Source organism: Lactuca serriola, chromosome 5 (assembly GCF_051521515.1).
Source record: "Lactuca serriola cultivar US96UC23 chromosome 5, Lser_US96UC23_V15, whole genome shotgun sequence".
NCBI classification, from domain to species: domain Eukaryota; kingdom Viridiplantae; phylum Streptophyta; class Magnoliopsida; order Asterales; family Asteraceae; genus Lactuca; species Lactuca serriola.
Genome location: NC_136412.1, coordinates 301124479 through 301151653, shown reverse-complemented (window position 1 = coordinate 301151653; position 27175 = coordinate 301124479). Strand labels below are relative to the sequence as shown.

Genomic DNA, 27175 nt, shown 5'->3' with positions numbered 1-27175 from the left:
TTGACAGTTTTGGTTTCAGGCACTTCTAGTAGCAAAGGGAAGAGCTCGGGATGACTGCATTGCACACACCACATCGTTTTAGCCTGGGAGGATTTACTCTGATGTTTTGATATATGATTTGGATACAGTGTTTTGACATGATGTTTTGAGATATTACCACTTATGTTTTTATGTGATGATTGTATTACTTTGATTTTATAATGATTTAAAACGAAATTTTTGGACTGTATTTTTAGAATGTTTCATTTTGGAGGTATAAAGTCCTTATCTTGCTATCTTATTCATTAGATCTAGTTAGGGTTTCTATATTGTCCCTTTTTGTGTTCATGGATCATCTCTAGAGAGTTGGAGCAACTCCATAGCTTAGGAAGAGTAGATCTAAGGTCCTTTGACTCATTCATACCATAAAAATGATGTCTTGATGGGTGTTTTGACCTCATGCATGGATTAAGACTCTTGGAAAGGTCTTAATGGGTTGTTGGAAACATATGGAACATGCAAAGGCATAAAGTTGCCAACTTTATGTCTTAGGACATCTTAATGAACTCAGATCTAAAGACTGGACGTTAGAACATCAAGTATTACACACTTAATGGAATAAAGTGCTTAATTTGTTTGTATGTTGGGCATAATTCTGTGTACGCAGCGCGTACAACTCAAGGACTCAGTACGCTGCGCGTACCAGGGTGGTACGCACGACATACGCACTCAGATGGGTTTGGGCTCGTTTTAGGCTTGTAAGCCCTGTGAGCCTTAATCTGTCATTGGTCATGGTCATGTTTTGATTTAGTGGGCCAATTTATGTGTTTTGGGTCATGGTTGCTATGATTGGGCTTTTTTGGGCCATAAGGCCCATTAATGATTTTGGACGTGGACTTTGGGCCCATCAGCAAATGAAGATTTTTGGGCCATTAGGAAAGGACTTGGGGCTTGGGTCCTTTAATTGGAATATATTTAACCTTAACTTTGGGTTAATGATATTATTGTTCAGCACGGGTGTTTACGAACTGTTAGGAGAGCAGCTGTCATATTCAGAAGACAGAAGTGAGTTTTCTCACCATACTAGTGATGCAAACGGGGGCGGATATTTTCGAATACTGTGATACCCGTCCCCACACCCGAATTCCGATCCTAACACCCGTCCCCGCCCCCGGCCCATAAAATCCCCGACGGATACGGGTAAAAAAAAGCCGTCGGATAAGGGGAACCCGATGGATATCCGTTTAGGCCAATCTTTAATATAAAAAAGACAAAATAATAATTGATAACTAAAACATTCAACAATTCATACTTCATTCTCAAACACGAAATAGTAATAAAAATAAGATAAGGGACATCCTCATGTTTGTTAAATAACTAAAATAAAAAACAACAATTTTTCATGAACTAAATATCAAAATCCACAAAGCTTGGACCGGCTTCATCATCTTTTATAACTTCAAACTTTGCAAAATGTTTTTCTTTATTAGAATGTGCACCTAGCAATAAAAATAAACAAATATAAGTATTATTACAAAATATTTTATGTTAAATAAATTTAAAGTAAAATATAAAAGGATTAGAATATAGAAAACCATACCTAATTTTTCATCCCATAACCAATCTTGTACACAAATCAACGCTTCCAATGTATCCGGATGAAGTCTATTACGATGTGGAGTGACATGTCTTCCACTGGTACTAAATGCTGATTCGGAAGCAATTGTAGACACCGGTATAGCCAAAACATCTATAACAACTCGTTGCAAGGTTGGATATTTTAGACCATTAGCCTTCCACCATGCTAAAATATCGAAATCCCCGGTCCTTGGCAAAACATTCTCCTCTAAATAATAATCTAACTCATATTTGTAAGTATCAATTGTTGATGTGGTACTCACGAATAAATCAAAACCAACCAAAGGATCTCCACAATCATCAATATCCAAGCCAAATTCAGAATTATTCAAAGAAGATTGGGTTTCTTTGGCATCATATGGCTTGTATTCTCTTACCAATTCGTAAGTTAACTTCCTAATTCTCTCAACTTCTTGTGGGGACACATCACCATAAATTTTGGGAAAATAATACTCAATCAACTTCATCTTGAATCGTGGGTCCAAAATAGTGGCTATTGCTAATACTCCATGAATGAGAGACCAATATTGGTCAAACTTCGCAATCATATTAGCAGCCATCAACTTGATCTCCACATAAGGTGATATAAGACACTCTTGAAGCAACATTCGGATCTCACAAATCTTTGGAAAAAAAAAGATTAGCGGTGGGATATTTGACCCCTTAAAACATTTCAGTCACACTATAAAAGAGTTTGAGCTTCTCACACATCACTTGTGCTAAATGCCAATCTTGATCACTAGGTGCTTGCTTGTAGCTTTTATCTTTGTGTACAAGGCGATTGAAAACTTCTTTATATGGAATCACACTCGCAAGCATTAGATAAGTGGAATTCCATCTAGTTTTACAATCTAAAACTAACTTTCTCTTACTTGAAAGAGACAATCCATCCTTCGCATCCTCAAAATTTTCCACTCTTTTTGGAGTTGCGGTCCAATAAACAACACTCTCACGAATAGACTCTACTTCACTTTGAATTGCACCTAATCCTTGTTGAACAATTAAGTTCAATATGTGCGCACAACATTTCATGTGAAGTAATTCCCCTTTCAAAAGAAGTTTGTCATGTCTTAACTTTTCTTTCATTTTGTCCATCATAGAAAAATTAACACTGCAGTTATCTAAAGTCAAGGTAGATAACTTGCAGTTAATGGACCATGAAACCAAACACCCCATTAGTTCTTAAGCTAGTGTTTTAGCATTATGAGGGGCTGGAACATACATAAACCTACAATTTATAAATTAAAAACTAATTAGTACACAGTTAATCAAGATAAAAATAAATATAAAAGAAAAAAAGTAATTGAATACCTTAAAATTTTATTGCACAAATTCCATGATTCATCAATATAATGTGCAGTGACAACCATATAACCTCTTTTTTGGTTAGAGGCTGTCCACATATCAGTTGTCACTGCAACTCTACCTTGGTTAGAGTTTAAAAGCTTTTTCAGTTTCGTCTTTTCTCTTTCAAAAATGCCTTTTATATCACTTGTAATGGTAGTTCGACAAACAGGTTTAAATAATGGGTTAACAGAGTTAACAAAACTTCTAAACCCAACATGTTGCACCATGTTAAGTGGATAATCATGAAGAATGATCATTTTTGCAAGTTCTTCCCTTGAAACAATCTGATCAAAAGTGTGTGCAGCAAGCGAAACAGGTCCATCTTTTTTTTCTTGGCGTGGATTCCAGATTGATTGTCTTATGTCTTGATTGTTTTTTGACATGCATTTTTTGTAATGTTCATGCAAGTGTGTTGTTCCATTCTTGCTTACTCCACTTAATTTTTCTTACAGTAGTTGCATACAGCCTTATCAACACCATCGATCCTTTGCTTTTTGAAATGTCTCCAAACTTCAGATGTCAATCTTTTGTTTGTATTTTCAACACCACTTTCATCTCTTGTTCTAGCAGCCTCAGCATCTGTTGCTTCAGCAACCTGCTTATCTGTTGCTGCAGCACCCTGTCCATTTGTTGCTCCAACAACCTGCCCATCTGTTGTTCCTGCAACCTCAACATTTGGTTGTGCGCGTTGTTGATCTTGAGTGTCACTAGAACAAAGCAAAAAATGAGGTTGAAATTAGATTGCTAGAAATCAAATGCAACAAAAAAAGATGCAGTTATCACTTAGAAACAAAAAAAAAACAATTACACATATGCAGTAAAATATAAGCAAAAAAGATTACATATATGCAGCAAAAAGGATGTAGTTTGCTAGAAATCAGATTCACTGAGAATACAGAAAATGACTACATATATTCTGTAAAAAAATGCAAAAATGCTTACATATATGCATCAAAAAAGATTATATATGCAGCAAAAACAATGTATATGCAATCAGTTACTTTATGCAGTTCACTGAGATTACAACCAAAACAGATAGAGATAATATCAAAATCGAGTTACAGAAATCAGTTCTACACTTCTACTTTCTACTTTCTAGATAAGCATATGGTTGCAATCAAGTTCAAGAGATGAAATCGATTATATCAAAATAGACTGCAAGAAATTGAGTGACTAAGAATTAAGAAATCGATTATGAAGAAATCGATTATATCAATCAAATGCATCAGTTTAATCGATTATACATGTTCGATTATACAAAATCATCGTTAAGTGAAGCACTGGTAATAGTGAAATAATGATACGAGTTTTAGAAATTAATCAGTTTAATCGATCACTCAATAAAGAAATCGATAATATGAAAATCGATTATACAAATTAATCAGTTTAATCGATTATACAAGTTCCTCAGTTTAATCGGTTATACCAAATTCAAATGTCGATTATATCAAAATCAGTTTCATCTAATCTATTGTAGAATTCGATTATTACAAATTAGCAGGATTAGGAATTGAATGCAAAAATAAAATCGAAAACTTACTTGGGCTTAGGATTTTGGGATGAAGCTGGAACTTCTTGTACATTGTTCTCCTCCAATTCCATGTCATGACTCGTGACTCGTGATATTGTGAAGGACTGAGAATCAAAGACAGAGGGCATAACTGAAGAAGAATTGTGGTCGTTTGGGGTGTGGCTCTGCATCTTTTATAATGAAATATTAATATCTTGATTCTAGGATATTGGAGAAGTAATTAGAGAGAGAATTAGATCAGTTAATGGCTTGAAGAAACGAGGAGTCGAATTGGATTCCAAAGCGTCGTCTCGTCAAAGGCAAGGACTCTTGACTCTTGGTTGTGTAACACTAATTATAATATATATATATATATATATATATATATATATATATATAATCGGGTCTTAAACGGGTCGGATAGTGCCATATCCGTCTCCGACCCGTCCCCGGCTCGGGTATAAAAATCTGCATCCATCCCCGCCCCGTTACCCGCTAAATCGGGTAAAACCCGACCCTAACGGGTCGGATACCCGTGGGTACCTGAATCGACGGGTAAAATTTGCATCTCTACACCATACCAATGGGTATAAGGCACCAAGGTCAGCCTATTTTATGATATGTATATTATTGATTGATTATGCATTATGTTAGTACGAAATTTGCATGGAAGCCCCCGGGGGGGTTCCCATGGCAGTAGATTGAGACCATGTAGGGGTTCCTATGGCATTTGGTGTAAGACCTTCTGATTACCCATTTCGTTATTCTCCCTTACTAATCCTAAAATACCGATCTCATGGGACCTGTCTTAAGGATCATCATCAGAAACATGTAGACAGTACTGTTTCGGGGATCTCGATAACAATATGTGTCAATAAAGAAACCATTGGGGGAGGGGGGGATAGAGTACATCAAATGATCAGATAGTTCATTAACACCTATAGGTTGTGAGCATGCTAGCATTTCTAATGGACTATCTAGAATAGTTCAAGATCGTCATGTATACTCTTCTAGATGACTGGTTCATCAATAGTCAAGTCCTCTCATCATCATCTCATCATTTTCATCACCCATCAATAGGCATGCGTAGTATTTAATCATCTAGATACTTTATATCTATGTGTAAGTTGAAAGTAACTATGCACTCCTATGTTAAAAGTGGATGACTAGAAAGTTGGACAACGCTTCGCTTCAACACTTAGCCTTTCCTTTGACGTGACCAAGGTTCAATTATCACTAAGTCTTAGTTTAATATTTCTTATGACTAATTAATAGTCTAGATTCCTCAACAATCCCAATGTATACTGAGAGTTCTATCAAATAAGGATCAACCAGACAGGAAAGTTGTGAGGCAGGACCATTTTGGCACATATCCTTTCCAAAATCCAACAACCAAGCCAACATGACCATTCTAAGCACCTCTCCCATAAGTAGATCAATCAGTATCCCGACATGGAATTACTGATAAATCTTATTCATAGATTCATAACAACGACTATGACTATAAATATAAATTACACTAAAATAAGAAAGCATGTAATTTAACTTATAGAGATTTCTTAGACAAAAGTTCGAAAATTGTACTGACAAAGCCTCTACTTGATAACTACTACTTGTCAAGCACCCAAGGGTAGCAGGGCTTCACTGAAGTACCAAAAACTAAGGGAAAATATGCTAAAACCGAGAGATACTCGAGAGAGAAGTTTATGTGTGGAGTGGGGATCATATGGGCAAGAGAAAGATATTTATAGGAAATATGCGCGCCGCACATCTGAAGTGCGCGCTGCACATCTCGAACACGCTACTCATCTCGCTTGCTGACATGTGTCCTGATTCAGGTGGTGCTGCGTGACAATTTCTAGAAGCGCGCGTCGCGCCTCAATTACGCAAGGTGCACTCGGGAAACTTCAAAAATCGTAACTTCTTCATACGAACTCCACTTTTGATGTTATTTTCATCCACATGTAGAAATCGAAGAGATCTACAACTTTCATTTAGACTCCGTTGACCAATTTTGATTTTATTTTTAAAGTTATATTTTTAACAAACTTAGACTGTTAAAGTCTGTTAAAAATTTATAACTCTTTCATTCGACATCTATTCTCGACTGTCTTTATATTGTTGAGCTCTTATTAACGAGATCTTCTGTGACACCCCGATATTTCAAGTCAATGTAATGACCTAAGTCAAGTATTGTAATCTAATTTGAATTGATAAATAAATAAAAATAGTGTCAGATATGAAATGTTCAAAAGTATCAATTGGGATACATAAAATGATAGATATCATAACAAGGTTTTCATAAATATAAAGAACACAAAAAGCCGAGTTATAACGAAAAAGTTATGACCAATCGAAAATCCACAGCAAAACCGGTAAAACACTGTTAAGCGTAAAACGTGAAATTTCAATAAAATACTTTTTAGCCTTAGCTATCTAAACGAATGTCGTAGATATCATTAAACCGTGAACGTACATAAAAAGAACGTCCAAATCTGACTTCGTATGAGGAAGTTATGATTTTTCTAAGTTTCGGAGTAGCGGTAGACACCTAAAAACTCGAAATAGAGACCGAGCGATATTTAGCCGACACAATCTAAACGAGAGTTAAAGATCTCGACAATAGTAGTACAACGGTAAAAAGACAGATGAAAACGGACATCGGATGAAGAAGTTATGAATTTTTAACGGTCTTTTCATGTCCCGACCTATTAAAAATATATGATTAAAAATAAAGTCAAAATTTGCCAACGAAGTCTAAACGAGAGTTGTAGAGTATTTTCTCACCTATGTGTGGATATAAAAAACGTCAAAAATGGAGCTCGTATGCAAAAGTTACGAATTTTACAAGATAGGGGCACACAATCTGAGGCTGGTCCAAGAGGGAACGCCCTGTGTTCTTCGACCAGAGCCAATCCCATCACCCATTGAGTCCGAAGTTTGTATGCAATGACGCACGAAGGCTCTGAATGCGCTGCGTCAGAGAGAGCGCCCTGCATTCCGGGAACGCCCCGCGTTCGAGGTTCATCCCAGCCCTATAAATAAGATGCGAGGGTTCCGACTTCTTTTGCTAATTTACACCCTTTCTCTTCCATTTTCTCACTTTCGAGCCTTTCGAAGATACCCTGACGCCCCAGTTCCATATCTAAGCTCCGACGAAGGTCCGAAGCTCCGAGGTTTCCGAGAAATCGACTTTCTCCAATCGAAGTGCTGCCCGAGTTTAGTCTCGTTTTCATCAAACCACCACTTCTACCAAGTGAGTTCGTACCCCTATATTTTCACGTTTTTACTATATTTTAGGGGGGAGAAATACAAGTGAAACGCAATAAAAACTTATGTTAAAATGCAAATCGTTACATACAGTTTCAAATGCTTTATCTACATTTTGTGTATAAATGATAAATAAGTAAAATAACGTTATGACAAATGTTATACTTTACATGCAAAGTTGGTAACACACTAAGGTTTATCATCCAAATGAAACACATTTTTGAAAAACTATAACATGTATAGTTTACGAGATATTCATGATAATTTACACTCTATGAACAATATAGAAAAGAAATACTTACTTTTACAAGAAAAATAGACTTTTCATACGTATATCTATTTGATACAAACTTTTGTGAGACATTTGACTTCACGTACTTTCACATACGCATTTGAAGTCCTGTATTATATATCATAATCTATTGTAGGGAGAGCGTGATACTTGTGTATAAATCTATACGGGATTGACAATCCCGCATCCAAACTGTTAGCTACAGTTAGACCGGCAGGTCTGGAGTAACAAACGTCATATTATTCCAACGCCTGAAGAATGTTGTAACAAGCAGTCTGGGTCAATAGTACGATTATAAAACTCACATGAAGTATTGAAACATTTGATTTACGAGGCTATCAAACACCTTAGTGGTTATATATACATATATAAATCTACTTACATTATTTTAGGTATGGAAAATACTTATGCATTCCGGTTTTTAGAAACTTTTAAAACTACTATTCATTTATGGAAAATATTGGATTTTCTAGAAACAAACTCAGTTACTTTATACAAAAAGGCATATAATTCTTATACAATAACACTTATGAACTCACCAACTTAATTGTTGACACTTTTTCAAAACTACTTGTATTTCTCAGGGATTCAGTAATACAGGTAACAACTGCTTTTGGGAAGGGACGCTAAGGCGTCGAATTTCAAACTTATTATATCATCATAATGTAATTTCTTTTGAAACATTTATTACAATCAATTATGTAACTTTTTAAATTATATTTATGATGGTTGTGTTTGTTTTCTTTACTATTTACTCAACTGTTATGATATTACATGAAGTCATCCGCCCTCGAACGATTCCGCCGTTCTGGTTTGGGGGTGTGACATCTTCAACTTTTGTTTAGATTGTTTTGGCTAACAATAAACCGATCTAAAATTCGATTTATGTGTCCGCATTGCTGCGATGAATCTTAGAAAAATCATAACTCCCTTTAATGAAGTCAGATTTAGACGTTCTCTATATGTACACTCTCAGTATTACGATCACTACAACTTTCGTTTAGATTACTTAGGCTCATAAGAAACCTATCAAAAATTCACTTTTTACTACGCATGTTGCCGTGTCGGGTTTAACGTGAAACTTCAAACAATCATAACTTCTTCGTTATAAGTCGAATTGGAGCGTTCCTTATATCTCTGAAATCCTCATCACGACTACTTCATCTTTCATCAAGGATATCCGGCGTAATTATTATTTTATTTTAGATGTGTATCTTATTCCAATTTTATTATATCATTATAAGTACGTATATTACATATAATTACACATAAATCACAATGTACTCAAATAATTCTCTTTATTTATTTCATAAAAGGTTACAATTGTTGACCATTACAATCACATCATTTTATTAATGTCTTGCAAGAAATGCGGACGTTACAACCATGTGTTAGATTGGTTATTCTTTCATACACACAATGTTGGATGTGTGGAGTCAAATGCATTTAATAAACCACGCCACAATACATAGATGCGTGATGTGGTTTCCACGTCACTATATTTTTATGTCATTTATTTGGTGACATATTAGATTGATGATAATCTGTCATTTGGTTGATAATGCAACAAAATTATAAATATGGTGATATAATTGAGAAAAAAAAAACAGTGTCAAAATCGCAATTTTGGTAAACATAGTGAGTTTATTGTATTTTCTGAAAAATAGTTAACGAAAAAAACTCGGTGTCAAATTCGAAATTTTGTGGTGATATAATTACTTTTTTTGCAATTTGTCCTTATAATAATAATAATAATAATAATAATAATAATAATAATAATAATAATTTTATTTTAACAATAATTGATTTGATTTGATGTCGTTTTTAACTTAAATTTTTTTTTTGGACTATTATTGTGTTATTTTTTTTTTGTCTGGACTATCCTTATGTTAAAAAAAATTACGAACAATTATATGTATGTTTGTTCGTGAGTTTTATTTAGCGACTACGAAAGTCATAACAAAATAATAACGCTAGATAGTTCGAACGAAAAAAATGACACATGGATAGTCCGAATGAACAAATTAACACAAGGATAGTCTAAATTAAAAAATATCCGAACAAAAAAAACTAATACATGAATAGTTCGAACGGAAAAAGTAACACAATGATAGTTAATTTGAATGAAAAAAATAACACAAAAATAATCCGAACAAAAAAATATTTTTCATGTTAATAATAATAAAAATATGTATTTATTAAAAATATTAAAACAATAAAATAACAAAAAAGACAAAAAACAAAAAAAAAAAATTAAAAACAACAAAAACAAAAAGATAAAAAAAAATAACAAAAATAAAAAAGAAATATAAAAAGAAATTAAGGCGTATATAGAGAAACCCCTATCATAAAAAAATCATCATTTCAGCTTAGGTTAATGACCTAGAAATGTAATAAAATTTTGTTTTTCTTCATATTTAGGTAATCATGTTTTTTCGTTCACATTTGACCATTGAACTTATTTGATCTGTTCAAAATAGGGTAATATGATTGGTAATTACGATAATATGACAGGTCAAACAAGTTTATTGGTCAAATGTGTATGAAAAAAACATGGTTACCTAAATATAAACAATAACCAAAGTTTTTTTTACCCGTTTTGGTAATATTGGACAAGAACCGTCTCAGGGATTGTGCCATAGGATTATGCTATGACAGTCAATGAACAATTAGGTTAGGCTTGGTCTAACCCGTTCAGTCCTGGCTAGTCATGGGCTAGAATTTGTTGTTAGGTCTTTAAAGCACATACAACCTAACTCCTTAAACGTATACAACCTAACCCTAACTAGCTGGGCCTAAACTGGGTTGGCCCAAGACTTGACCATCTCCTCATACAAAAGATCAGACAACCCAATTTCATATCACATCAATGGATTTTATGCTTACTTGTACTTAATATAAAGACACCAATATTACTAAAATAGGTAAGAAACTTTGGTTTTTGTCTATATTTGGGTAACCATGTTTTTTTCGTATATATTTGACTAGTAAATTTGTTTGATCTGTTTATAATAGGGTAATATTACCGTTAATTACCAATTATATTACCTTATTTTGAACAGATCAACCAAATTTAATAATCAAATATGTACGAAAAAGACATGATTATGAACAAAAACAAAAATTCTTACTTTTCTAGTTCATTAACCCTTTCAACTTTATCAAAAAAATAAACATTTATCTTGCAATCATATTTTTTTCATTGAATCCGCTTTTTCGGTACTTTATCATATGGGTTTTTTAGTTATTGGTAAAAAGGACTATCACTTTTCATGTGGACGATATCGTTTGCAATAAGAATGTCGTTATTTTTGCAGAAGCTTTATTTTTTGTTTTTATAATTGACTAGACATCCAACACGTGAACTAAAAATTAAAGACAAAGTTTCAAAAATAATCCTTATGGTTTTAAAAAATAGCAACTTAAAGATATCTTTCGTTAGGGTAACACCGGTGGTCCTAATGTTTCCAAATTCGACACCGATGGTCATTGGGTTTAATGTTGTTAGGTTATCTCCGTTAGATTCGGGACATTTTCGTCCTTTCACTTGTTTCCAAAGCATATACACCGTTTTTGAAAATTTTGTCTTAATCCGAGGATTGGAATCGAACATCAGATTCTTCAATTTTATCAGGTACTATTTCAGATTCTTCTGCATCTACTCATTGTCTATGCAATCTTTTATGGTGTTTCGATGTGTTGGCGTGACCCAATTACTCTCAAAAGTGTTGATTAGTTTATTGCCAAAAGTTAAACATGTTTGGTGCTTAACTGTTTATACGTTTGTCTCTTACACCCCGTTCCTGAGTTATAGCAAAGAAAATAAGAGAAGATAAAAGAAAGTAAGAAGAGAAAAGAAAGGAAAAGAAATTTGTCTTTTGTGTTCATGAGTTGGAGAGAAGTGGAAAGAAAGTTAAACATTTTGTTCTTTCACTCCAAATTCTTCCAAATCTGAAGGAAAATTAGGAGCGAAAATGATCGTTCCATTTCCTTCCACTTCATTCCTTTAATAAAACTCGGGAACACCAATTTCTTTTACTTTCCTCTCACATCCACCAATTTCCTTTTTTTTTCTCCTTAAATTGAACTCCGAAACGGGGTGTAATTTTTTTTTGCATCTATTCGTTGTCGATTTGAATTCATTTCATAAAAGTTGGTTTGTGCGTCTAAGCTTAACTGTGTCGGGGCTTGGATTTTAGTATAAATTGTGAAGGAAAGGAATATATTTTAGCACTTTTGAGTTGTTTAAAGAGCACACCCATCAACTATAAGGGTGTTTGGCTAAAGCTTACCAAAGGCTTATTTTTCGAACTTATCTTTTATAAGCTTATTTTTTTCTAGTTTATTTTTTATGAGCTTGGTTTATTTTCTTAGTATAAGTCATAATAAACTCTTAAGTTGGAAATAAGTCAGAAAAAATAGATTTATAAAAAATAAGCTCCAAAAATTATCTCTAAGTTTACCCAAAACACCATGTGTTCCTTAGGACTTATTTCAATCTCCGGCTATTATTGTCTCTCGTTCCCCAGTTTAGCAAAAGAAACGAAACAAAGGAAAGGAAACCAAATTTTCTTTTGTGTTTCGAGCCGGAGAGAAGTAGAAAAACAAATATTTTGTTCTTTCATTAAGGAAAGCTACGAGGGAACCGGGTGTAATGGATACGGCATGGGAGAATGACGGAGGTGAACTTAGTTCGCCTGCTTCACAGGAAAACCAAAACGCTCAAGATCCTTCGGTAGAGGTGGAGAACAGAGAAGTCATCTGCAAAGAAATCTAAGGACGCAAACGGAGAAGAAAGTAACACTGAGATTGAAACAGTTGAGAAAACCAAGAGCTCAAATGGTACTAGTTCGAGTTCTAGTGATAATTTAGATGACGGATTCAAATGAGAAGAAAGAAGTTGTTCTTGAACCTGAAGCTGAACAGTCAAACAGACAACTGATAAAGTTGAAGAGGTTGGAGATTTCCCTTATTGTTGATCCAGTTGATGAAACCAAGAACGAAGAGACACAAGAATCAGTTCCAGCAATTGAACCAATGCCTGAAACAGTACCTGCTAAATTGAATAATAGGTTTCCCCCATTGTTGAACCAATTAAGAATCTGAGTATCAGAATCGAACCATCTTAGAAAAGACAGATGAGTACATGGAACCTGATTGTTCAGCTCATCAACAACGTTGGTGAAACCTGACGGAGGCGGCCATAAGTGAGGAAGAAGATGAAAGTTGGGGGAAGGAGATATCGCCGGAGGTGAGGCTATTGTGGTTGGGGAAGACGATGATGGCTTGGGGTTAAAAGAAATAAGGACGAAAATGCCCCGTCTCTAACGGAGATAACCTAACGGCATTAAACCCAGGGACCATCCGTGTCGGATTTGGAAACGTTAAGGACCACCGATATTATCCTAACGAAAGATATCCTTAAATTACTACTTTTTACAAACTATATGGACCATTTTTGAAATTCTATCAAAATTAACATATCAGACAGAAACACCATTATTGCCTTTTGTTTTCTTCACGTTCCATATCACCGATTCCAATCCACGAAATTTCTCCAAGATTTCCAAGGTAATCATCAGTGTTTTGCTTGAAGATCAATATTACTTTTTAATTTTAATTTTAAGGGTTGATCAAATCATCAAAGCCCCACACTTTCAAATCCTTTCTGTGATTTTTTTAAAACTGAATTCGTTTCCCTACAATACCATTTGTTTTCTGTCAACTTGTACTTCAATGCAAGCCATGCTTCTTAATCCCTAAGTAGAGACGTTTTGTTGTTGAGATTTGTGTATCGAAATGATAATATCACCTGATCGTTAATTTATGCTGCATATGTAATCATCTTAGGTCAGCGGATTGGTGGAAGTTTGAACAATCAGTGGTTTGCAACTTTGGGAGGAGCAACAGAGGCACGGTTGACTTTCGATTCTCCTGATCCATTGAATAAGGAACGGTGTTCAAATTTTAATTACTTCTATTCCTTCCGATTACTTGATACCAGAACTACATCCACTTCAATGGCGGAACCAAAGAAGATAATCATAGACACCGATCCTGGCATTGGTAAGTGCTTCTTTCTGGAGTCTATGGATTACTCTCATCATGATCATGATCATCATCTTGTTAAATCTAAGCTTTTCCCCTTTTCTATTCAAAATTTGAGTTTATGCACTTTATCCTAGAAACTAAGTACACCATCCAATTACAAATAAACTGTGGCTAATAATAGATGATCTTTTAATCCATGTTGTGTGCAATTATTGAATCAGACGATGCCATGGCAATATTTCTGGCATTAAGGTCACCAGAAATAACAGTGATTGGGCTTACGACTATTTATGGCAACGTTTACACCACACTTGCCACTAGAAACGCATTGCATCTGGTAAGCCATTTCATGATCTCTTTTACATAAAAAAAGTACTAGCTGTGAATTCTTCTGTGATTAACATTCTTTGTCATCATACTAACTAAACTGAAGATATTGATGTTTTGTTATTTATATATATAGTTGGAGGTTGCTGGGAGAACAGATATCCCTGTTGCAGAAGGATCTCATGTCAGTTATATGGTACATCTCCTTCCATTTCTATTAGCTTGATATCTTTTCAAAAATCTTATGTTTCTTCTGTTTCTTTTTTCTCCATGTGTTAAGAAAGCCACAAAGCTTCGAGTTGCAGACTTTGTCCATGGAGTAGATGGACTTGGAAACCAGAATTTTCCTCAGCCAAAGTCAAAGCCAATAGAAAAGTCAGCTGCAGAATATTTGGTGGAGCAGGCTAATCTTTACCCTGGAGAAATCACTGTGGTGGCATTGGGCCCCCTTACCAATATTGCATTGGTCTCATTTCCATCTTTTTTAATTAAGGAATTAATCGTTTCTTGAAACACTTTTTAAAGAATCTTTTTAAATGTTTCAGGCGATTCAACTGGACCCCACATTCACTAAAAAAATTGGACAAATAGTTCTTCTTGGTGGTGCTTTTGCAGTAAATGGGAATGTGAATCCAGCTTCTGAGGCTAATGTAAGTAACTTTATGATTGTAATTATATCCCAAACATTTTGTTGTTATTTATTTACAATTTATTAATTTCTCCCATAGATTTTTGGTGATCCAGAAGCTGCTGATATTGTGTTTACTAGTGGAGCTGATGTTGTGGCTGTTGGAATCAATGTTACTCATCAAGTTATTATGAAAGGTAATCCAAATCCTTTTTTTATATTTTTCTGAAAAGTCAACTTATTATATGATTATGAATTTATGATGATTTTACTAGTATTAACAGTTGCTAATAATATGTTTGTAGATAGTGAGCTTGAAAACATGGCAGAATCAGAAGGAAAATTTGCCAAGTATTTATCCAAGATCCTGGATTATTACTTTTCTTATCATCGTGATGCATACAGCATGAAAGGTGAAAGATTGAATTTTTTTTTTAAAAAAAAACATAATGTTGATTTCTATAACTTTTGATGTGGCCTTTTATGTTAAATAATTTTTTTTTTGTGTGTAGGTGTTTACCTACATGATCCTACAGCACTTCTTGCAGCTGTTAATCCTTCACTGATGACATACACAGAAGGTGTTGTCAGAGTCCAAACAACTGGCATCACAAGGGGTCTAACCTTGTTTTTCAACAAACAGAAAAGGTGAAAATGTTTTTTTAATCTTTTATTTTTTTGAGTAAATCAAAGTTTTTGTTCCTATATGCTATGTTGATTTTTTTGGATATGGTTTAAAAAAGAATCTTTTTCACTTTCTAGTCTTTATTTATATGACTGTTTTATAACACTTTTAGTCCTTGGTCGTCTAAGTTAACCACCTAAGCCCATAGAAATGACCATTTTGCCCCTGTATAAGTGTAAACAAATATTAGAAAGAATGTTGCTATTTCTTGCATTTAACCCAAAGGCATTGATTTACAATTTGAAAAAACTTGTGTGCATGTTTTTGACTTGTATGAATCTGTTATTTTTTACTATGCAAGGTTTAATGAAGCGACTGAATGGAACAACAAACCGACAGTGAAAGTGGCAGTGACAGTTGATGCTCCTGCAGTTGTGAAATTAGTAATGGATCGCCTCATGAATTCATAACCTCCATTCATTTTTTTTAAAGTTGTTGACATATTGTCTAATAAAAACATTTCTATTTCAATTCATATGAATTATTTGTCCCTAACAGTTTTTCATTTCAGTATTATTGTTATTTTTTTTTATATAAGTTATAAATTATTTTTTATCTTTGAAATTGAAAAAGTAAATGCGAACGATGCATCCATTTTAAATATTCTCCGAAACAAGGAGCAAGCTTTTACATTTTTATGGACAAAACGGTCAATTCGCAAGTGGAGGAGGCAAAATTGTGACAGCCAATCGATCAAAGAGGGAGTAAAGAATTGAAGAGATTTTAAAATTTATTATATACTAGGTGTGAGACCCGTATGTTATACGGGTTCGATAAAACAAAAAATTAAATATGAAAGTTTAAACAAAGATTTATTTAAATTTAAAATTTTAGATTTGAAATTTAAAATTAAAAATTTGAATTTAAGAGGAAACATATTAAATATTATATGAGTAGTAATATTATAATTTATTGGTTATTTTCAATTAAGATAATTATTAATTGAGGTGTAAATATGATGTGTTAATTAAGAAAAGATAAAAAAAATAAGAAAATGACAAATGGAAAAAACATTTAATCAAAAATATCAAAAAATGACATTTGTCCAAGTTAATGAGAGAGGGACATGTGGCAAAAAAAACTTTCATTTATTAAGAAATATTTTGTCGAAATTTAAAACTTTGTTATGAATTTGCCCCAAATTTTGTGTTTCTTTACAAATTTATTTTTCTAGAACTTTTTAAAGGCTTTTTATAATGGTTTATAATTTTATTAATGTCTAAGAAAAGTTGCAGAAAATAAATTTGTAACAACACACTAAATTTGGGATGAATCCATAACAAAATTTCAAATTCGGATCAAATTTATAATAAAATTTAAAATTTGAGTTGAAATTGTAAAATTTAAAAGAGAGGAGTCATATTCAATCCTACATAGCATGGGAACCATATACTTATAGTTATTTTTGGCCAATTTGTTACACATCATATTCATGTAGCTCAACCTATATGGTTCCCATGCTATGTAGGATTGAATATGACTCCCATCCTAACTAATGTTGATTAATTTAATCTAATCAAATTACTATATAAGATAGGATATAATAAAACAAGTCCTGTCACGATGTCACTCTTTTCCTCACGTAGATCGACTTCTCATTTTCTTAATATGAGAACCACATTCGGTATCCATTACCCGTTATGCCACGTCATCATGTAGCTAAGTTGATACGTACGTTATACCTAACCATTTTAAGTTTTTAACTCTATTTTCTTTACAATTATATGTTGCTTCTCATTTATAACACATCGTAACACACAAGAAATACAAATCTCATTCTCCACGTATTTTTCTCTAAAACTTTTAGTTTAACATTTTTATAATCACACAAGTAGTCACATGAGACGTTCCGTTACTAATTTGACAACTGCAGGAGCATCGACTGTTACTGCTACTTTCACTGTCCGTTTGTTGCTCCATTCAGTCGCTTCATTAAACCTTGCATAGTAAAAACAACAAAATACATATTGCAAATGTGTTAAGTTAGACGGATAACCATGACTTTTGGGCAAAATGGTCATTTTTACCTATTACGCTTGTTGAAAAACAATGTTAGACCCCTTGTGATGTCAGTTGTCTGGACTCTAACAACACCTTCTGTGTATGTCATCAGTGAAGAATTAACAGTTGCGAGAAGCGCTGTTGGATCGTGAAGGTAAATACCTATATATATCAGGGTAAAATGGTCATTCGCATGGATCAATAGTTCCATACCATCACCAACCAACATATTGTGTTTTTTCTATATAATATAAAAGGAGTCATCAAAACTTACAGAAAAAAACATCATGTTTTAAAAAATACGTACCTTTAATGTTGTATGCATCACGATGATAAGAAAAGTAATGATCCAGGATTTTGCACAAATACTTGGCAAATATTCCATCCGACTTTGCCAAGTTTGTAAGATCATTGTCTACAAACATATTATAAGTATAAGCGTAAATACTATCATGAATATGATGTGTAACAAATTGGCCAAAAATAACTAAAGTTGAGCTACATAAAATGAAAAAAAAGATTACTTTTCATGATAACTTGACGAGTAACATTCATGCCAATTGCCAAAACATCAGCTCCACTCGTAAATACGATATCAGCAGCTTCTGGGTCACCAAAAATCTGCTTTTCCAAATTAAATGTAAATAATCAACAAAAAAATGTTGTATGACATTTTCAGACACACACAAGCAAATCGTATGATTGTTAAAAACTCCATGAGTGACAATATGAAAAAAGGCAACACAACAGCCCCTTAGTCATTGGGATCTCATCTCCCAAATCCTGACTTAAATCCTATAGTGACATGCATAATACATCTAACTGTAAAACTTCTTATATTGTTTAGTGTACTTATTGGTATTTCGTTTCCAAAAGAAAAATGAAGGACTTACGTTAGTCTCGGCAACTGGATTCACACTCCCATCTATTGCAAAAGCACCACCAAGAAGAACAATCTGTCCAATGTTTTTAGTGAATGTGGGGTCCAGTTGAATCGCCTGAAACACTTGAAAAGATTTTTTAAAAGGTATTTCAAGAAACAGTTAATTCCTTAATTAAATAAGATGGAAATGAGACCAATGCAATATTGGTAAGGGGACCCAATGCCACCACAGTGATTTCTCCAGGGTAAAGATTAGCCTGCTCCACCAAATATTCTGAAGCTGACTTTTCTATTGGCTTTGACTTTGGCTGAGGAAAGTTCTGGTTTCCAAGTCCATCCATCCCATGGGCAAAGTCGCGAACTTGAAGCTTTGTGGATTTCTTAGCACACAAACAAAAAGAAAGGGTAGAAAAGATATGATTGATCAAAACTTTCTTGTGAAGTGTGCAAAAAAAAAAAAAGAAATGGAAGGAGATGTATACCATATAACTGACATGAGATCCTTCTGCAACAGGGATATCTGATCTCCCAGCAACCTCCAACTATATATATAAATAACAAAACATCATCATCTTTAGTTTAGTTAGTATAACAAGTGACAAAAATTTGATTATACGGAATCAGAGAATAATTTAAAGATGGTATTCTCTAAAGCAAAAAAAAAAAAAAATGAAATGGATTTACCAAATGCAATGCATTTCTAGTGGCAAGTGTGGTGTAAACGTTTCCAAAAATAGTCGTAAGCCCAATCACTGTGATTTCTGGTGACCTTAATGCCACAAATATCGCCATGGCATCATCTGAATGAACAATTGCACATAATACGGATACAAATTAAGCATGTAGGTGTATATATATAATGTATTTGATATCTGGATGGTGTTCTTATTTTCTAGGCCAAAGTTTCGTACACTCAAATGATTTGAAAATGGAAGGGAGAAAACCTTCAATTTAACAAGACGATGATGATGATAGTAATCCATAGACTGCTGAAAGAAGAATTTACCGATGCCAGGGTCGGTGTCTATGATTATCTTCTTTGGTTCCGCCATGGAAGTGGATGCAATTCTGGTATCAGGTAATGGAAACAACAGAAATAAAAAGGGAAACAGCTGTTTCTTAATCAATGGATAAAGGATTTGTATGATTGATTTAAAACCTCAGGAGAATCGAAAGTCGGCTGTGGCTCTGGTTGTTATTCTCCCGAAGTTGCAAAACCGCTTATTGACAGTGATTGTTCAATCTTCCATTAACTGGATGACCTAGATGAAGACGACTGCAGCATAAGTTGATGATCAAAGTGATATTAGTATTTCGATACATAAATCTCAGCAATGAAAATGATTTCCACGTGTTGGCTCTCTCTGTGAGACTGTGACAAATGTTGTAGACAGGGAGTAACAAACACGACTTGCATGAGTGATGCACAAACACTATACACGTATTGTCTTTTTGTAAGAATTATGCACCACACCACAAAAATTATGCGGAAACGAAATTGGGAGAATTCGTGTTCATGCGTAGGTATACAAAAATTATGATTAAGAATTAATTAAATTAATTAATTATTATCGTAAATATTACGTGGAACCTAAAATTGTCTCTTTAAAAGAGTCATTGTGTAGAGAAGGGACTCCAACATAGGGTGCGAGACTTTGGCTCTAATACCATGTAAATATATATAGAACCCAAAATTGTCTCTCCAAAAAGAGCCATTGTGGAGAGAAGGGGGACTCCGGTATATATATTCACTTATATTACCATGTCGCAACGATGTGGGATGGAGTAACAATTATTTTATGTTATCTTTGTCGTATCGTGATTTGCTTGTCGTTTTATAATTGGTTTGTTTTCATGTTAGTTAAAAAAACACGACATCATGTCATGATGTGTTCGTGTTACATAAAACCTTATTGTGCGGAGTCGTGTCAAACAAAAACACGACAGAATCATCCGATTTACCATCCCTACCTTCTCGTAACCATTAGGTCTTTCTGAGATCATTTTTATCTTCTTTTGGATTGGTTCGGTCATGTATTGTTCTAATTAGATGGGTCTCATAGTCTTTTTGTTCTTTGTTTTTATAGTTCCAATTCGAATTTTGGTCTTTATATGTTTGACTGTTTTATTAGTTAGTCGTTATTATTATGCATTAACAATTAAAGGATCATATAAAATGATTAGTTACACGTTATTATAACATTGAAACAATCAACACACTACATATATAAAAGTCTTAGTTTACCAATTATGATTACGGTGTAACAATCAACACACTATACATATGAAAGTCGTAATTTACCCATTATTATTACACTGTAGCAATCAACATACTGAAGGTCTTAATTTATAGGAACGTGTATATTGCCTAATATTACAAAGTATATTAATGATTTGTTTGTTAGAATCTACTATAATAATCTACTATAATAAATAAAGAAAATTTTGCCATATTTCAATCTCTAATGAGTTTTAACACTTGTCATTTTGTGATATTTTTTAAATAAATAATATCCACATGTCAATTTATGGTTTCTTTATTTTTTAAAAGTAAAAACTCGCACAATACTTATACTTATATAAGTAAACTATTAAATGTAATAAATATTATACTAAATTGCAATTAATATTTTTCTTATTTCAAAATTGCATTCCTTATTCCAAAATTTTATTTTAAAAAATATTTATTATTTACATTTTATTTTTTTATTTTTTTAATCAACCTGTGTAATACACGGGTTTTACACCTAGTATGTATTATTTTTGTGTTTAGATTAAATAACATAAATTTCATTACATTTGGATATCATAAAAATCATTATATATTTATTTATTTTTATTTTGATGTCCGGAACATGATTTCATCAAATAATGATATGCATGCCACGCCATCAAAGAGTTCCACATCAGCATGCGTTGTCAGCCAACAACCAGATGACGTGATAAGTACTGAAACAAATTAAAACCAATAATTGAAACAAAAATAATTACAATATCATAAAATTTTTGACATCTACCCATTTTGTTTTTTGGCCATAACTTTTTTTCTTCTTTGAAAAAAAAAACATTTGAAAATACCGAAGTTATTAAAATTTAATTCTCTACAAATAAGCATAATCATAAAAATTTGATTTTTTTTTTAATTTTTAATATTTATAAAAAACCCAGAAAAAAGAAAAATTTTCAAAAATTATAAAAATTTAAGGAATACATCTACTCATTATACTAGTAACTTTGTAAAAAGAATATTTAAAAAGTAAGGTGTTTTATACACCAAACTTGATTTTAAAAAATTATAAGTTTTTAAAATAAATGTTGAATATAATATGATCCAAATAGAGATGATTCAAATATCTGTTGTTCAAAAATATTATGATTCAACATATTTATGATCATTAACTTGTTATGATCTAGAAATATTTTGATTCAAGTATTTTATGATCCTTAATTATTATATATTTTATGAATCAAAATTAAATGATTAAAAAAATATAATGATCCAAATGTTGTATTAAATAAAAAATTTATTTAATTCAATATATTATGATTTAAAATCATATGATTCATAAATGATATGATCCAATTAGTATCGTTATGGTTCAATTTTTTTATAATGGTTAAACATCAAAAACTCAAACCGATATTTAATTCAAAAATAAAAAGAAAAGAAAAAATGAAGCTTAACGTATGATCTAAAGGTTGTTTTTCAGAATCTCTTCTACCTTTATTTTTTAACGATAAATCCATAACAAAGCTCTGATACCAAGAATTGATTGTTTTTCAGAATCTCCTCTACCTTTATTTTTTAAGGATAAATCCATAACAAGACTTTGATACCAGGAATTGGTTGCGGATGAAGTTAAGTTAAAAGTTGATCTTTTAATTCAGTTAAATAACTTTGTTAGACAAAAGACTTTTTTTTATTGAATTTTGCACAAGAATGTGTGTAACTCTGGAACTTTTAACATTTATTTTCCTTCTAAAATCATCTCGTAGAGACGTTTGTAGCGTTAAATCTATTAAAGAAATTTCATGATTAATATAATTTAAATTTCTTTGATGTTGTTTAATAGCAATTCTGCAATCTTTTATTTAAGAAATTAAGAACTTATTAGGTTCTTGATTAGCTAATACTTTATTACTACTCATTTGAGTTGTTATAAGATTTTTTGCTTTTTATAAAAGATAATTTATTACAGAGTTTATAGTTTTTTAAATTGAAAAACTTTAACGAGATAGTTTTGTTATAAATTAAAAGATAGTTTTCATACCTTGCTCGTGTTTGAGGCTCTGTGATTTCTTCGTCAATCTTGGTGTCGATCGTTCCTTCTTCTGTATGTCCTTCTGACTAGCGGTACTTGTTAGTACTAGATCATTATGATAAATAAGATTTCAAACTTTAGAAATACAAATAGTTGCACAAAAGATGGATTTAGAAAGCTTCTCTTATTTATAAACGAACTAAAATCCTAAGGCTTTTACAATTTAAAACTATAAACCCTAGATAGGGTTTTACTCACACATTTGCAGATTTCAATAGAATGCTTAAGGCTCTCGTATTTTCACTCTGCCTACAAATAAAAGTATAACTCTCTATTTATAGAGTCATAGAGGATCCGATACAAGTGTTTTACGTCACTGCTGACCAAATCATCCATCCACTAACTACATTATTGTGTAGTGGTTTATCTTTGAAGGTCCTCTCTTATTTGGTGCTTGTCGACGAATATTCTTTAATAATAGCTTTGCCATTATTATTTGTAGTAGTGGAGGCCACCTTGACGGTGAGCATCTTTTACGGTTGTATTTGTTAGTTCTTTTGTGGAGCGTCTTATAGATGTGTGCCACGTATTTGCCGATTAAATCTAGCTTTAGCAGGGAATTTTAGAAGGCTAAGAATAGTTGTTCATCGGCCGGAGAAATATCTTTGCTATATTTGCTGTAGATTAAGGTCTTCTCGTTGGCATCATATCCATTGACGAAGATCTTGTCATCTGTTGAAAAACTGAAACCTTGTTGATAAAGATTTCGATTCTAGATTTTGCTAGTTGGAGGATATCAGCTCTTTCAAGCTTTTCTTCCATGGCTTTGTTGGGTAGATAGGTTTCTTGATTGCAGATGCCTATCTTTACTAAATGACGAGGATGGTATTTTATTTCATCCTTGTCATTCCAGTATGGGACGCTACTGTTGAATTTTAGAAAAATGTCTTGATCTTTTTTGCAGCATCTTGTTCTGAAAGTTTTTATTGCTTTTGTAAAGCTTTTAGAGAAAAGCTTTATTTCCTGCAGGTTTTGACCAGGATAGATTGTTTTTACCAATCCTAGTTGAAATGCTTCAAACACCTGTAAAGAGTTGACATTTTTGTAGAAATTGTAGTGGCTTAAATTCATTCCGTCAATAGTGGATAATTTTTCTTCTACAAAATTTTCTTCTGTTGCACTTTCAGCATACCTGTAATAATCGAAGTCCTTTATCTTAATTTCTACTGAGAGGTCAGGTGTGACTTCTTCATTAATCTTGGGAGTTCTTCTTAGAAGGCTTCCAATAATGGTTTTAGAACTTTTGGTAGAATTTAAGGCTAACTTGAATGTATTAGGCCTTAAGGTTTCTGCTGTAGTGTGACTTCTTCATTAATCTTGGGAGTTCTTCTTGGAAGGCTTCCAATAATGGTTTTAGAACTTTTGGTAGAATAAGTTTTAATTCTGGATACCTTTCAGATCTTGTGTATTGATCTACAGCTATCTTGGCTTCAAGAAAGTTATTAAAATTTTTGTGTTTAATATTTTTAACTCCTTCAGTTGCCTTTTTGGTGATATCCCAGTCTTCAAAGATAGCAACATTGGGTCCATTGAATACAACGTAGTATGATTTTGAATTTTTATTAAGAATTTGTAACAATTCCTATGGAAATTGAATTCCCTTATCAGGTGATCCTGACCCTGAAGATGAACCTTCAGTTTTTGGGATTTGAATTCCCCCGTTGGGTCTTAGATTAAAGTCTAAGGGAGTAACCAATGTTATTGGAGTTTTACTCCTGTCTGGATTTTTGGTAAATCCACAACCTTCAACGGATTTGTTGAATCTTTTCCTGGAGCCGTTTGCTCAGGACTAGACGTTTCTTTTCTTTTTAAAGGAGGTGAAACATTGACCTCTTGTTGTTCAGTGTTCTTTTGAACACTTACATTTTCTTCTTGACTCATAGGAGAGGAAGGAGAAGAAAATTCCTTTTGATGTTCAGACATAAATAGTCTTACAAGATTTAATTGGTTTCTGACGAATTCCAATTCTTGTTCAATAAGAGCTTGTTGGCTTTGATTCCTGCATGAAAAGAATATCAAACCTGATTAGTTGTTCTGTTGGAATTCTCGAGTTAAGAGGTCTGCAAAGATATTCTTTTCTCCTTTAATGTGCTCTACTTCGAAGCTATATATGGAAAACCACATTTATTATCAAACTAATCGACCTTGTTTGTTATCTCCAGAAATGTTATTTCTTAAAAAATAGGAAAAGTTTTTGTTATCTGTTCTTACTGTAAAATTTACAGGTGTTAAATAGATTGAAAACTTTTCAATTACCCTTTTAACGACAAGATATTCTTTTTCATTAAAATGGTAATTTCTTTCAGCATCCTTAAAAGATCCTGAGGTGTATCTGCAAATTAATTTTTTGGATTGATCCTCAGAATTTATGTCTTTAAGGATTCTTCCCTAATAATTATCTGAGACATCAGTTTCAATAATTAATTTATCATCTATATTAGGATGATATAGAGGTGGAAATTCTTTTAGGTTCTTTTTTATTTTTGCCATATAGCTAGAATCATCTTCAAACCATGACCAAAGGACATCTTTCTTAAGTTTGCATTGTAAGGGGCTTTTTATTTTTGCAAGTTTAGGAATGTAGTCTGAAGCATATGTTAAGATTCCTAAAAATCTTTATGACTGTTTTTTTTATCTTCAATTTTATTAGGAAAATTATGAATATTTTCCAAAATATGATTTGAAGACAATGACTTCCTTGTTCTATTTCTAGCCCAAAAAAATTTATTTTACTTTTAAAAAGTTGTGATTTCTTTTTGGAAAGAATGATTCCAAGAAGATCACATTTTTTTAGAACTGCTACGTGTAACAAATGTTCATTTTCATTGATGCTGAATATGAGGATATCATCTACATAAACGCAACAAAATTTTTCAAAAGATATGAATGCATTCTGCATATTTCTTTGAAATATAGATGAAGCTTGTTTTAGACTGAACGGTACAACAATTCACTAGTAATGTCCTTGGGGACATGTGAAGGCTATTAAGAGTTGTGATTCAACGTCAAGTAAAACCTTCCAAAAGCCAGATTTGCAGTCGAAAGAATTGAATATTGTTTTTCCTCTAATAAGGGTGAGAAGTCCATTTTTATTAGGGAGATTATGACTGTCACCTATAGTTGCTTTGTTAATAGTTGTGTAGTTAACTACTATTCTTTTCTTTCCTCTTCTTATCTCTGCATCATTTTTGACAAGGAAAGCGGGAGATCTGCAGTGGCGGACTGTCTTAGGGGCCAGTATTTACATAATCTGATAATCAAGTTGAAAAAACATCTAGAATGACATCTTCCCCCCCCCCCCCCCCAATTTCCATATCATGTGAACATAAACCGGTTATAAAATTTTTGGAATATCTTTTACAAAATCAAAACCAACCTTAAACCTTGCTTCTTTAGGATTATTTGAAATAAGGAAGCTTAATATCTATTAAAATTTATAAAAACCCACAATCTAATCAAACATTACAGGAATTTAACCCAAGTTTGAGTTTAAGAAACCGAAAAGTGTAAACCTAAAATCCTAAGTTTATCTCGGCCACCAGAAAACTATTTCTTGAAAATCACCGGAATAACGACACCCATTAAGATCGTTGTTTTCGTGCGCCCTTTTCTGGTCGTTGGATTGTTCCCCACATTCGTACCGTACGATCTCTCTCCTCTTTGCCGGTCACCGGAGCCTTCTGTTTTCTAGTCGCCGGAGCCTGGACCATTGACCGTTGAGACGTGACCTCCACCTGTGTGATTAAGAAGTGCTCCACTGATTTGGTCTCCGTTTCTCACTTCTCTGGTAAGTAGTATTGTTTCTTTATCTTTTTCTTTATATCTCTGATGCATTATTTTTCTTTATATTTATATTGGTTGCTTTTAATGCTTGTCCCCTAGATACTAGCAATAGTCAATAAAGTAGAATTTGTAATATATGATTATGACAGATGGTAAATATACATATATATATATATATATATATATATATATATATATATATATATATATATATATTTTACTTTAACTTTATTAGTTTACTAGGTGTGACACCCATATATTACATGAGTTTATTTAAAAAAAATTAAATATGAAATTTTAACAATTTGAAAAGTTTGAATTTATAAGAAAAATGAGAATTTTTTTGAATTATTAAAATTAACGAGACTTTAATGTATTGAATACATTATATATATATATATATATATATATATATATATATATATATAAATTATTTCTAATAAATACCTTACATATTAA

The 27175-nt window shown here is 32.7% G+C and overlaps 5 protein-coding genes across 8 annotated transcripts; 1 reads left to right on the top strand and 4 right to left on the bottom strand.

The window, feature by feature from the left end:
• Positions 1-1386: 1386 nt before the first annotated feature.
• On the bottom strand, positions 1387-2225 carry LOC145050690 (zinc finger BED domain-containing protein RICESLEEPER 2-like). The gene is made up of 2 exons (XM_078998899.1): positions 1580-2225; positions 1387-1478 (listed from the first exon to the last, which is right to left on the bottom strand). The coding sequence occupies exons 1-2, from the start codon at positions 2223-2225 to the stop codon at positions 1387-1389; spliced, it is 738 nt and encodes a 245-aa protein (XP_078855025.1).
• Positions 2226-2280: 55 nt separating this feature from the next.
• On the bottom strand, positions 2281-2793 carry LOC145050689 (zinc finger BED domain-containing protein RICESLEEPER 2-like). Its single transcript, XM_078998897.1, has one exon. The coding sequence runs from the start codon at positions 2791-2793 to the stop codon at positions 2281-2283; it is 513 nt and encodes a 170-aa protein (XP_078855023.1).
• Positions 2794-2799: 6 nt separating this feature from the next.
• Positions 2800-3347, bottom strand: LOC145050688 (zinc finger BED domain-containing protein DAYSLEEPER-like). Its single transcript, XM_078998896.1, has 2 exons — positions 2929-3347; positions 2800-2845 (listed from the first exon to the last, which is right to left on the bottom strand). Exons 1-2 carry the CDS (start codon positions 3345-3347, stop codon positions 2800-2802), a joined length of 465 nt encoding a protein of 154 aa, XP_078855022.1.
• A 9243-nt stretch (positions 3348-12590) lies between these two features.
• LOC145054769 (putative uridine nucleosidase 2) lies at positions 12591-16222 on the top strand. Its single transcript, XM_079003023.1, has 10 exons — positions 12591-13607; positions 13887-14102; positions 14309-14424; positions 14551-14610; positions 14695-14880; positions 14960-15064; positions 15143-15239; positions 15348-15455; positions 15555-15690; positions 16029-16222. Exons 2-10 carry the CDS (start codon positions 14057-14059, stop codon positions 16135-16137), a joined length of 963 nt encoding a protein of 320 aa, XP_078859149.1. The 5' UTR covers positions 12591-13607; positions 13887-14056; the 3' UTR covers positions 16138-16222.
• A 1213-nt stretch (positions 16223-17435) lies between these two features.
• On the bottom strand, positions 17436-23162 carry LOC145051752 (putative uridine nucleosidase 2). Of its 4 annotated transcripts, none has more exons than XM_078999574.1 (11): positions 22883-23162; positions 19771-19887; positions 19556-19679; positions 19296-19411; positions 19094-19153; positions 18806-18991; positions 18622-18726; positions 18253-18349; positions 18036-18143; positions 17755-17890; positions 17436-17665 (listed from the first exon to the last, which is right to left on the bottom strand). In XM_078999574.1, exons 4-11 carry the CDS (start codon positions 19401-19403, stop codon positions 17563-17565), a joined length of 903 nt encoding a protein of 300 aa, XP_078855700.1. In that variant the 5' UTR covers positions 19404-19411; positions 19556-19679; positions 19771-19887; positions 22883-23162; the 3' UTR covers positions 17436-17562. The 4 variants fall into 4 exon arrangements, with proteins under 4 accessions (XP_078855700.1, XP_078855697.1, XP_078855698.1 ...); XM_078999571.1 differs by having other exon boundaries at positions 19618-19679; XM_078999572.1 differs by having other exon boundaries at positions 19618-19679; positions 19771-19873.
• Between the last annotated feature and the right edge of the window lie 4013 nt (positions 23163-27175).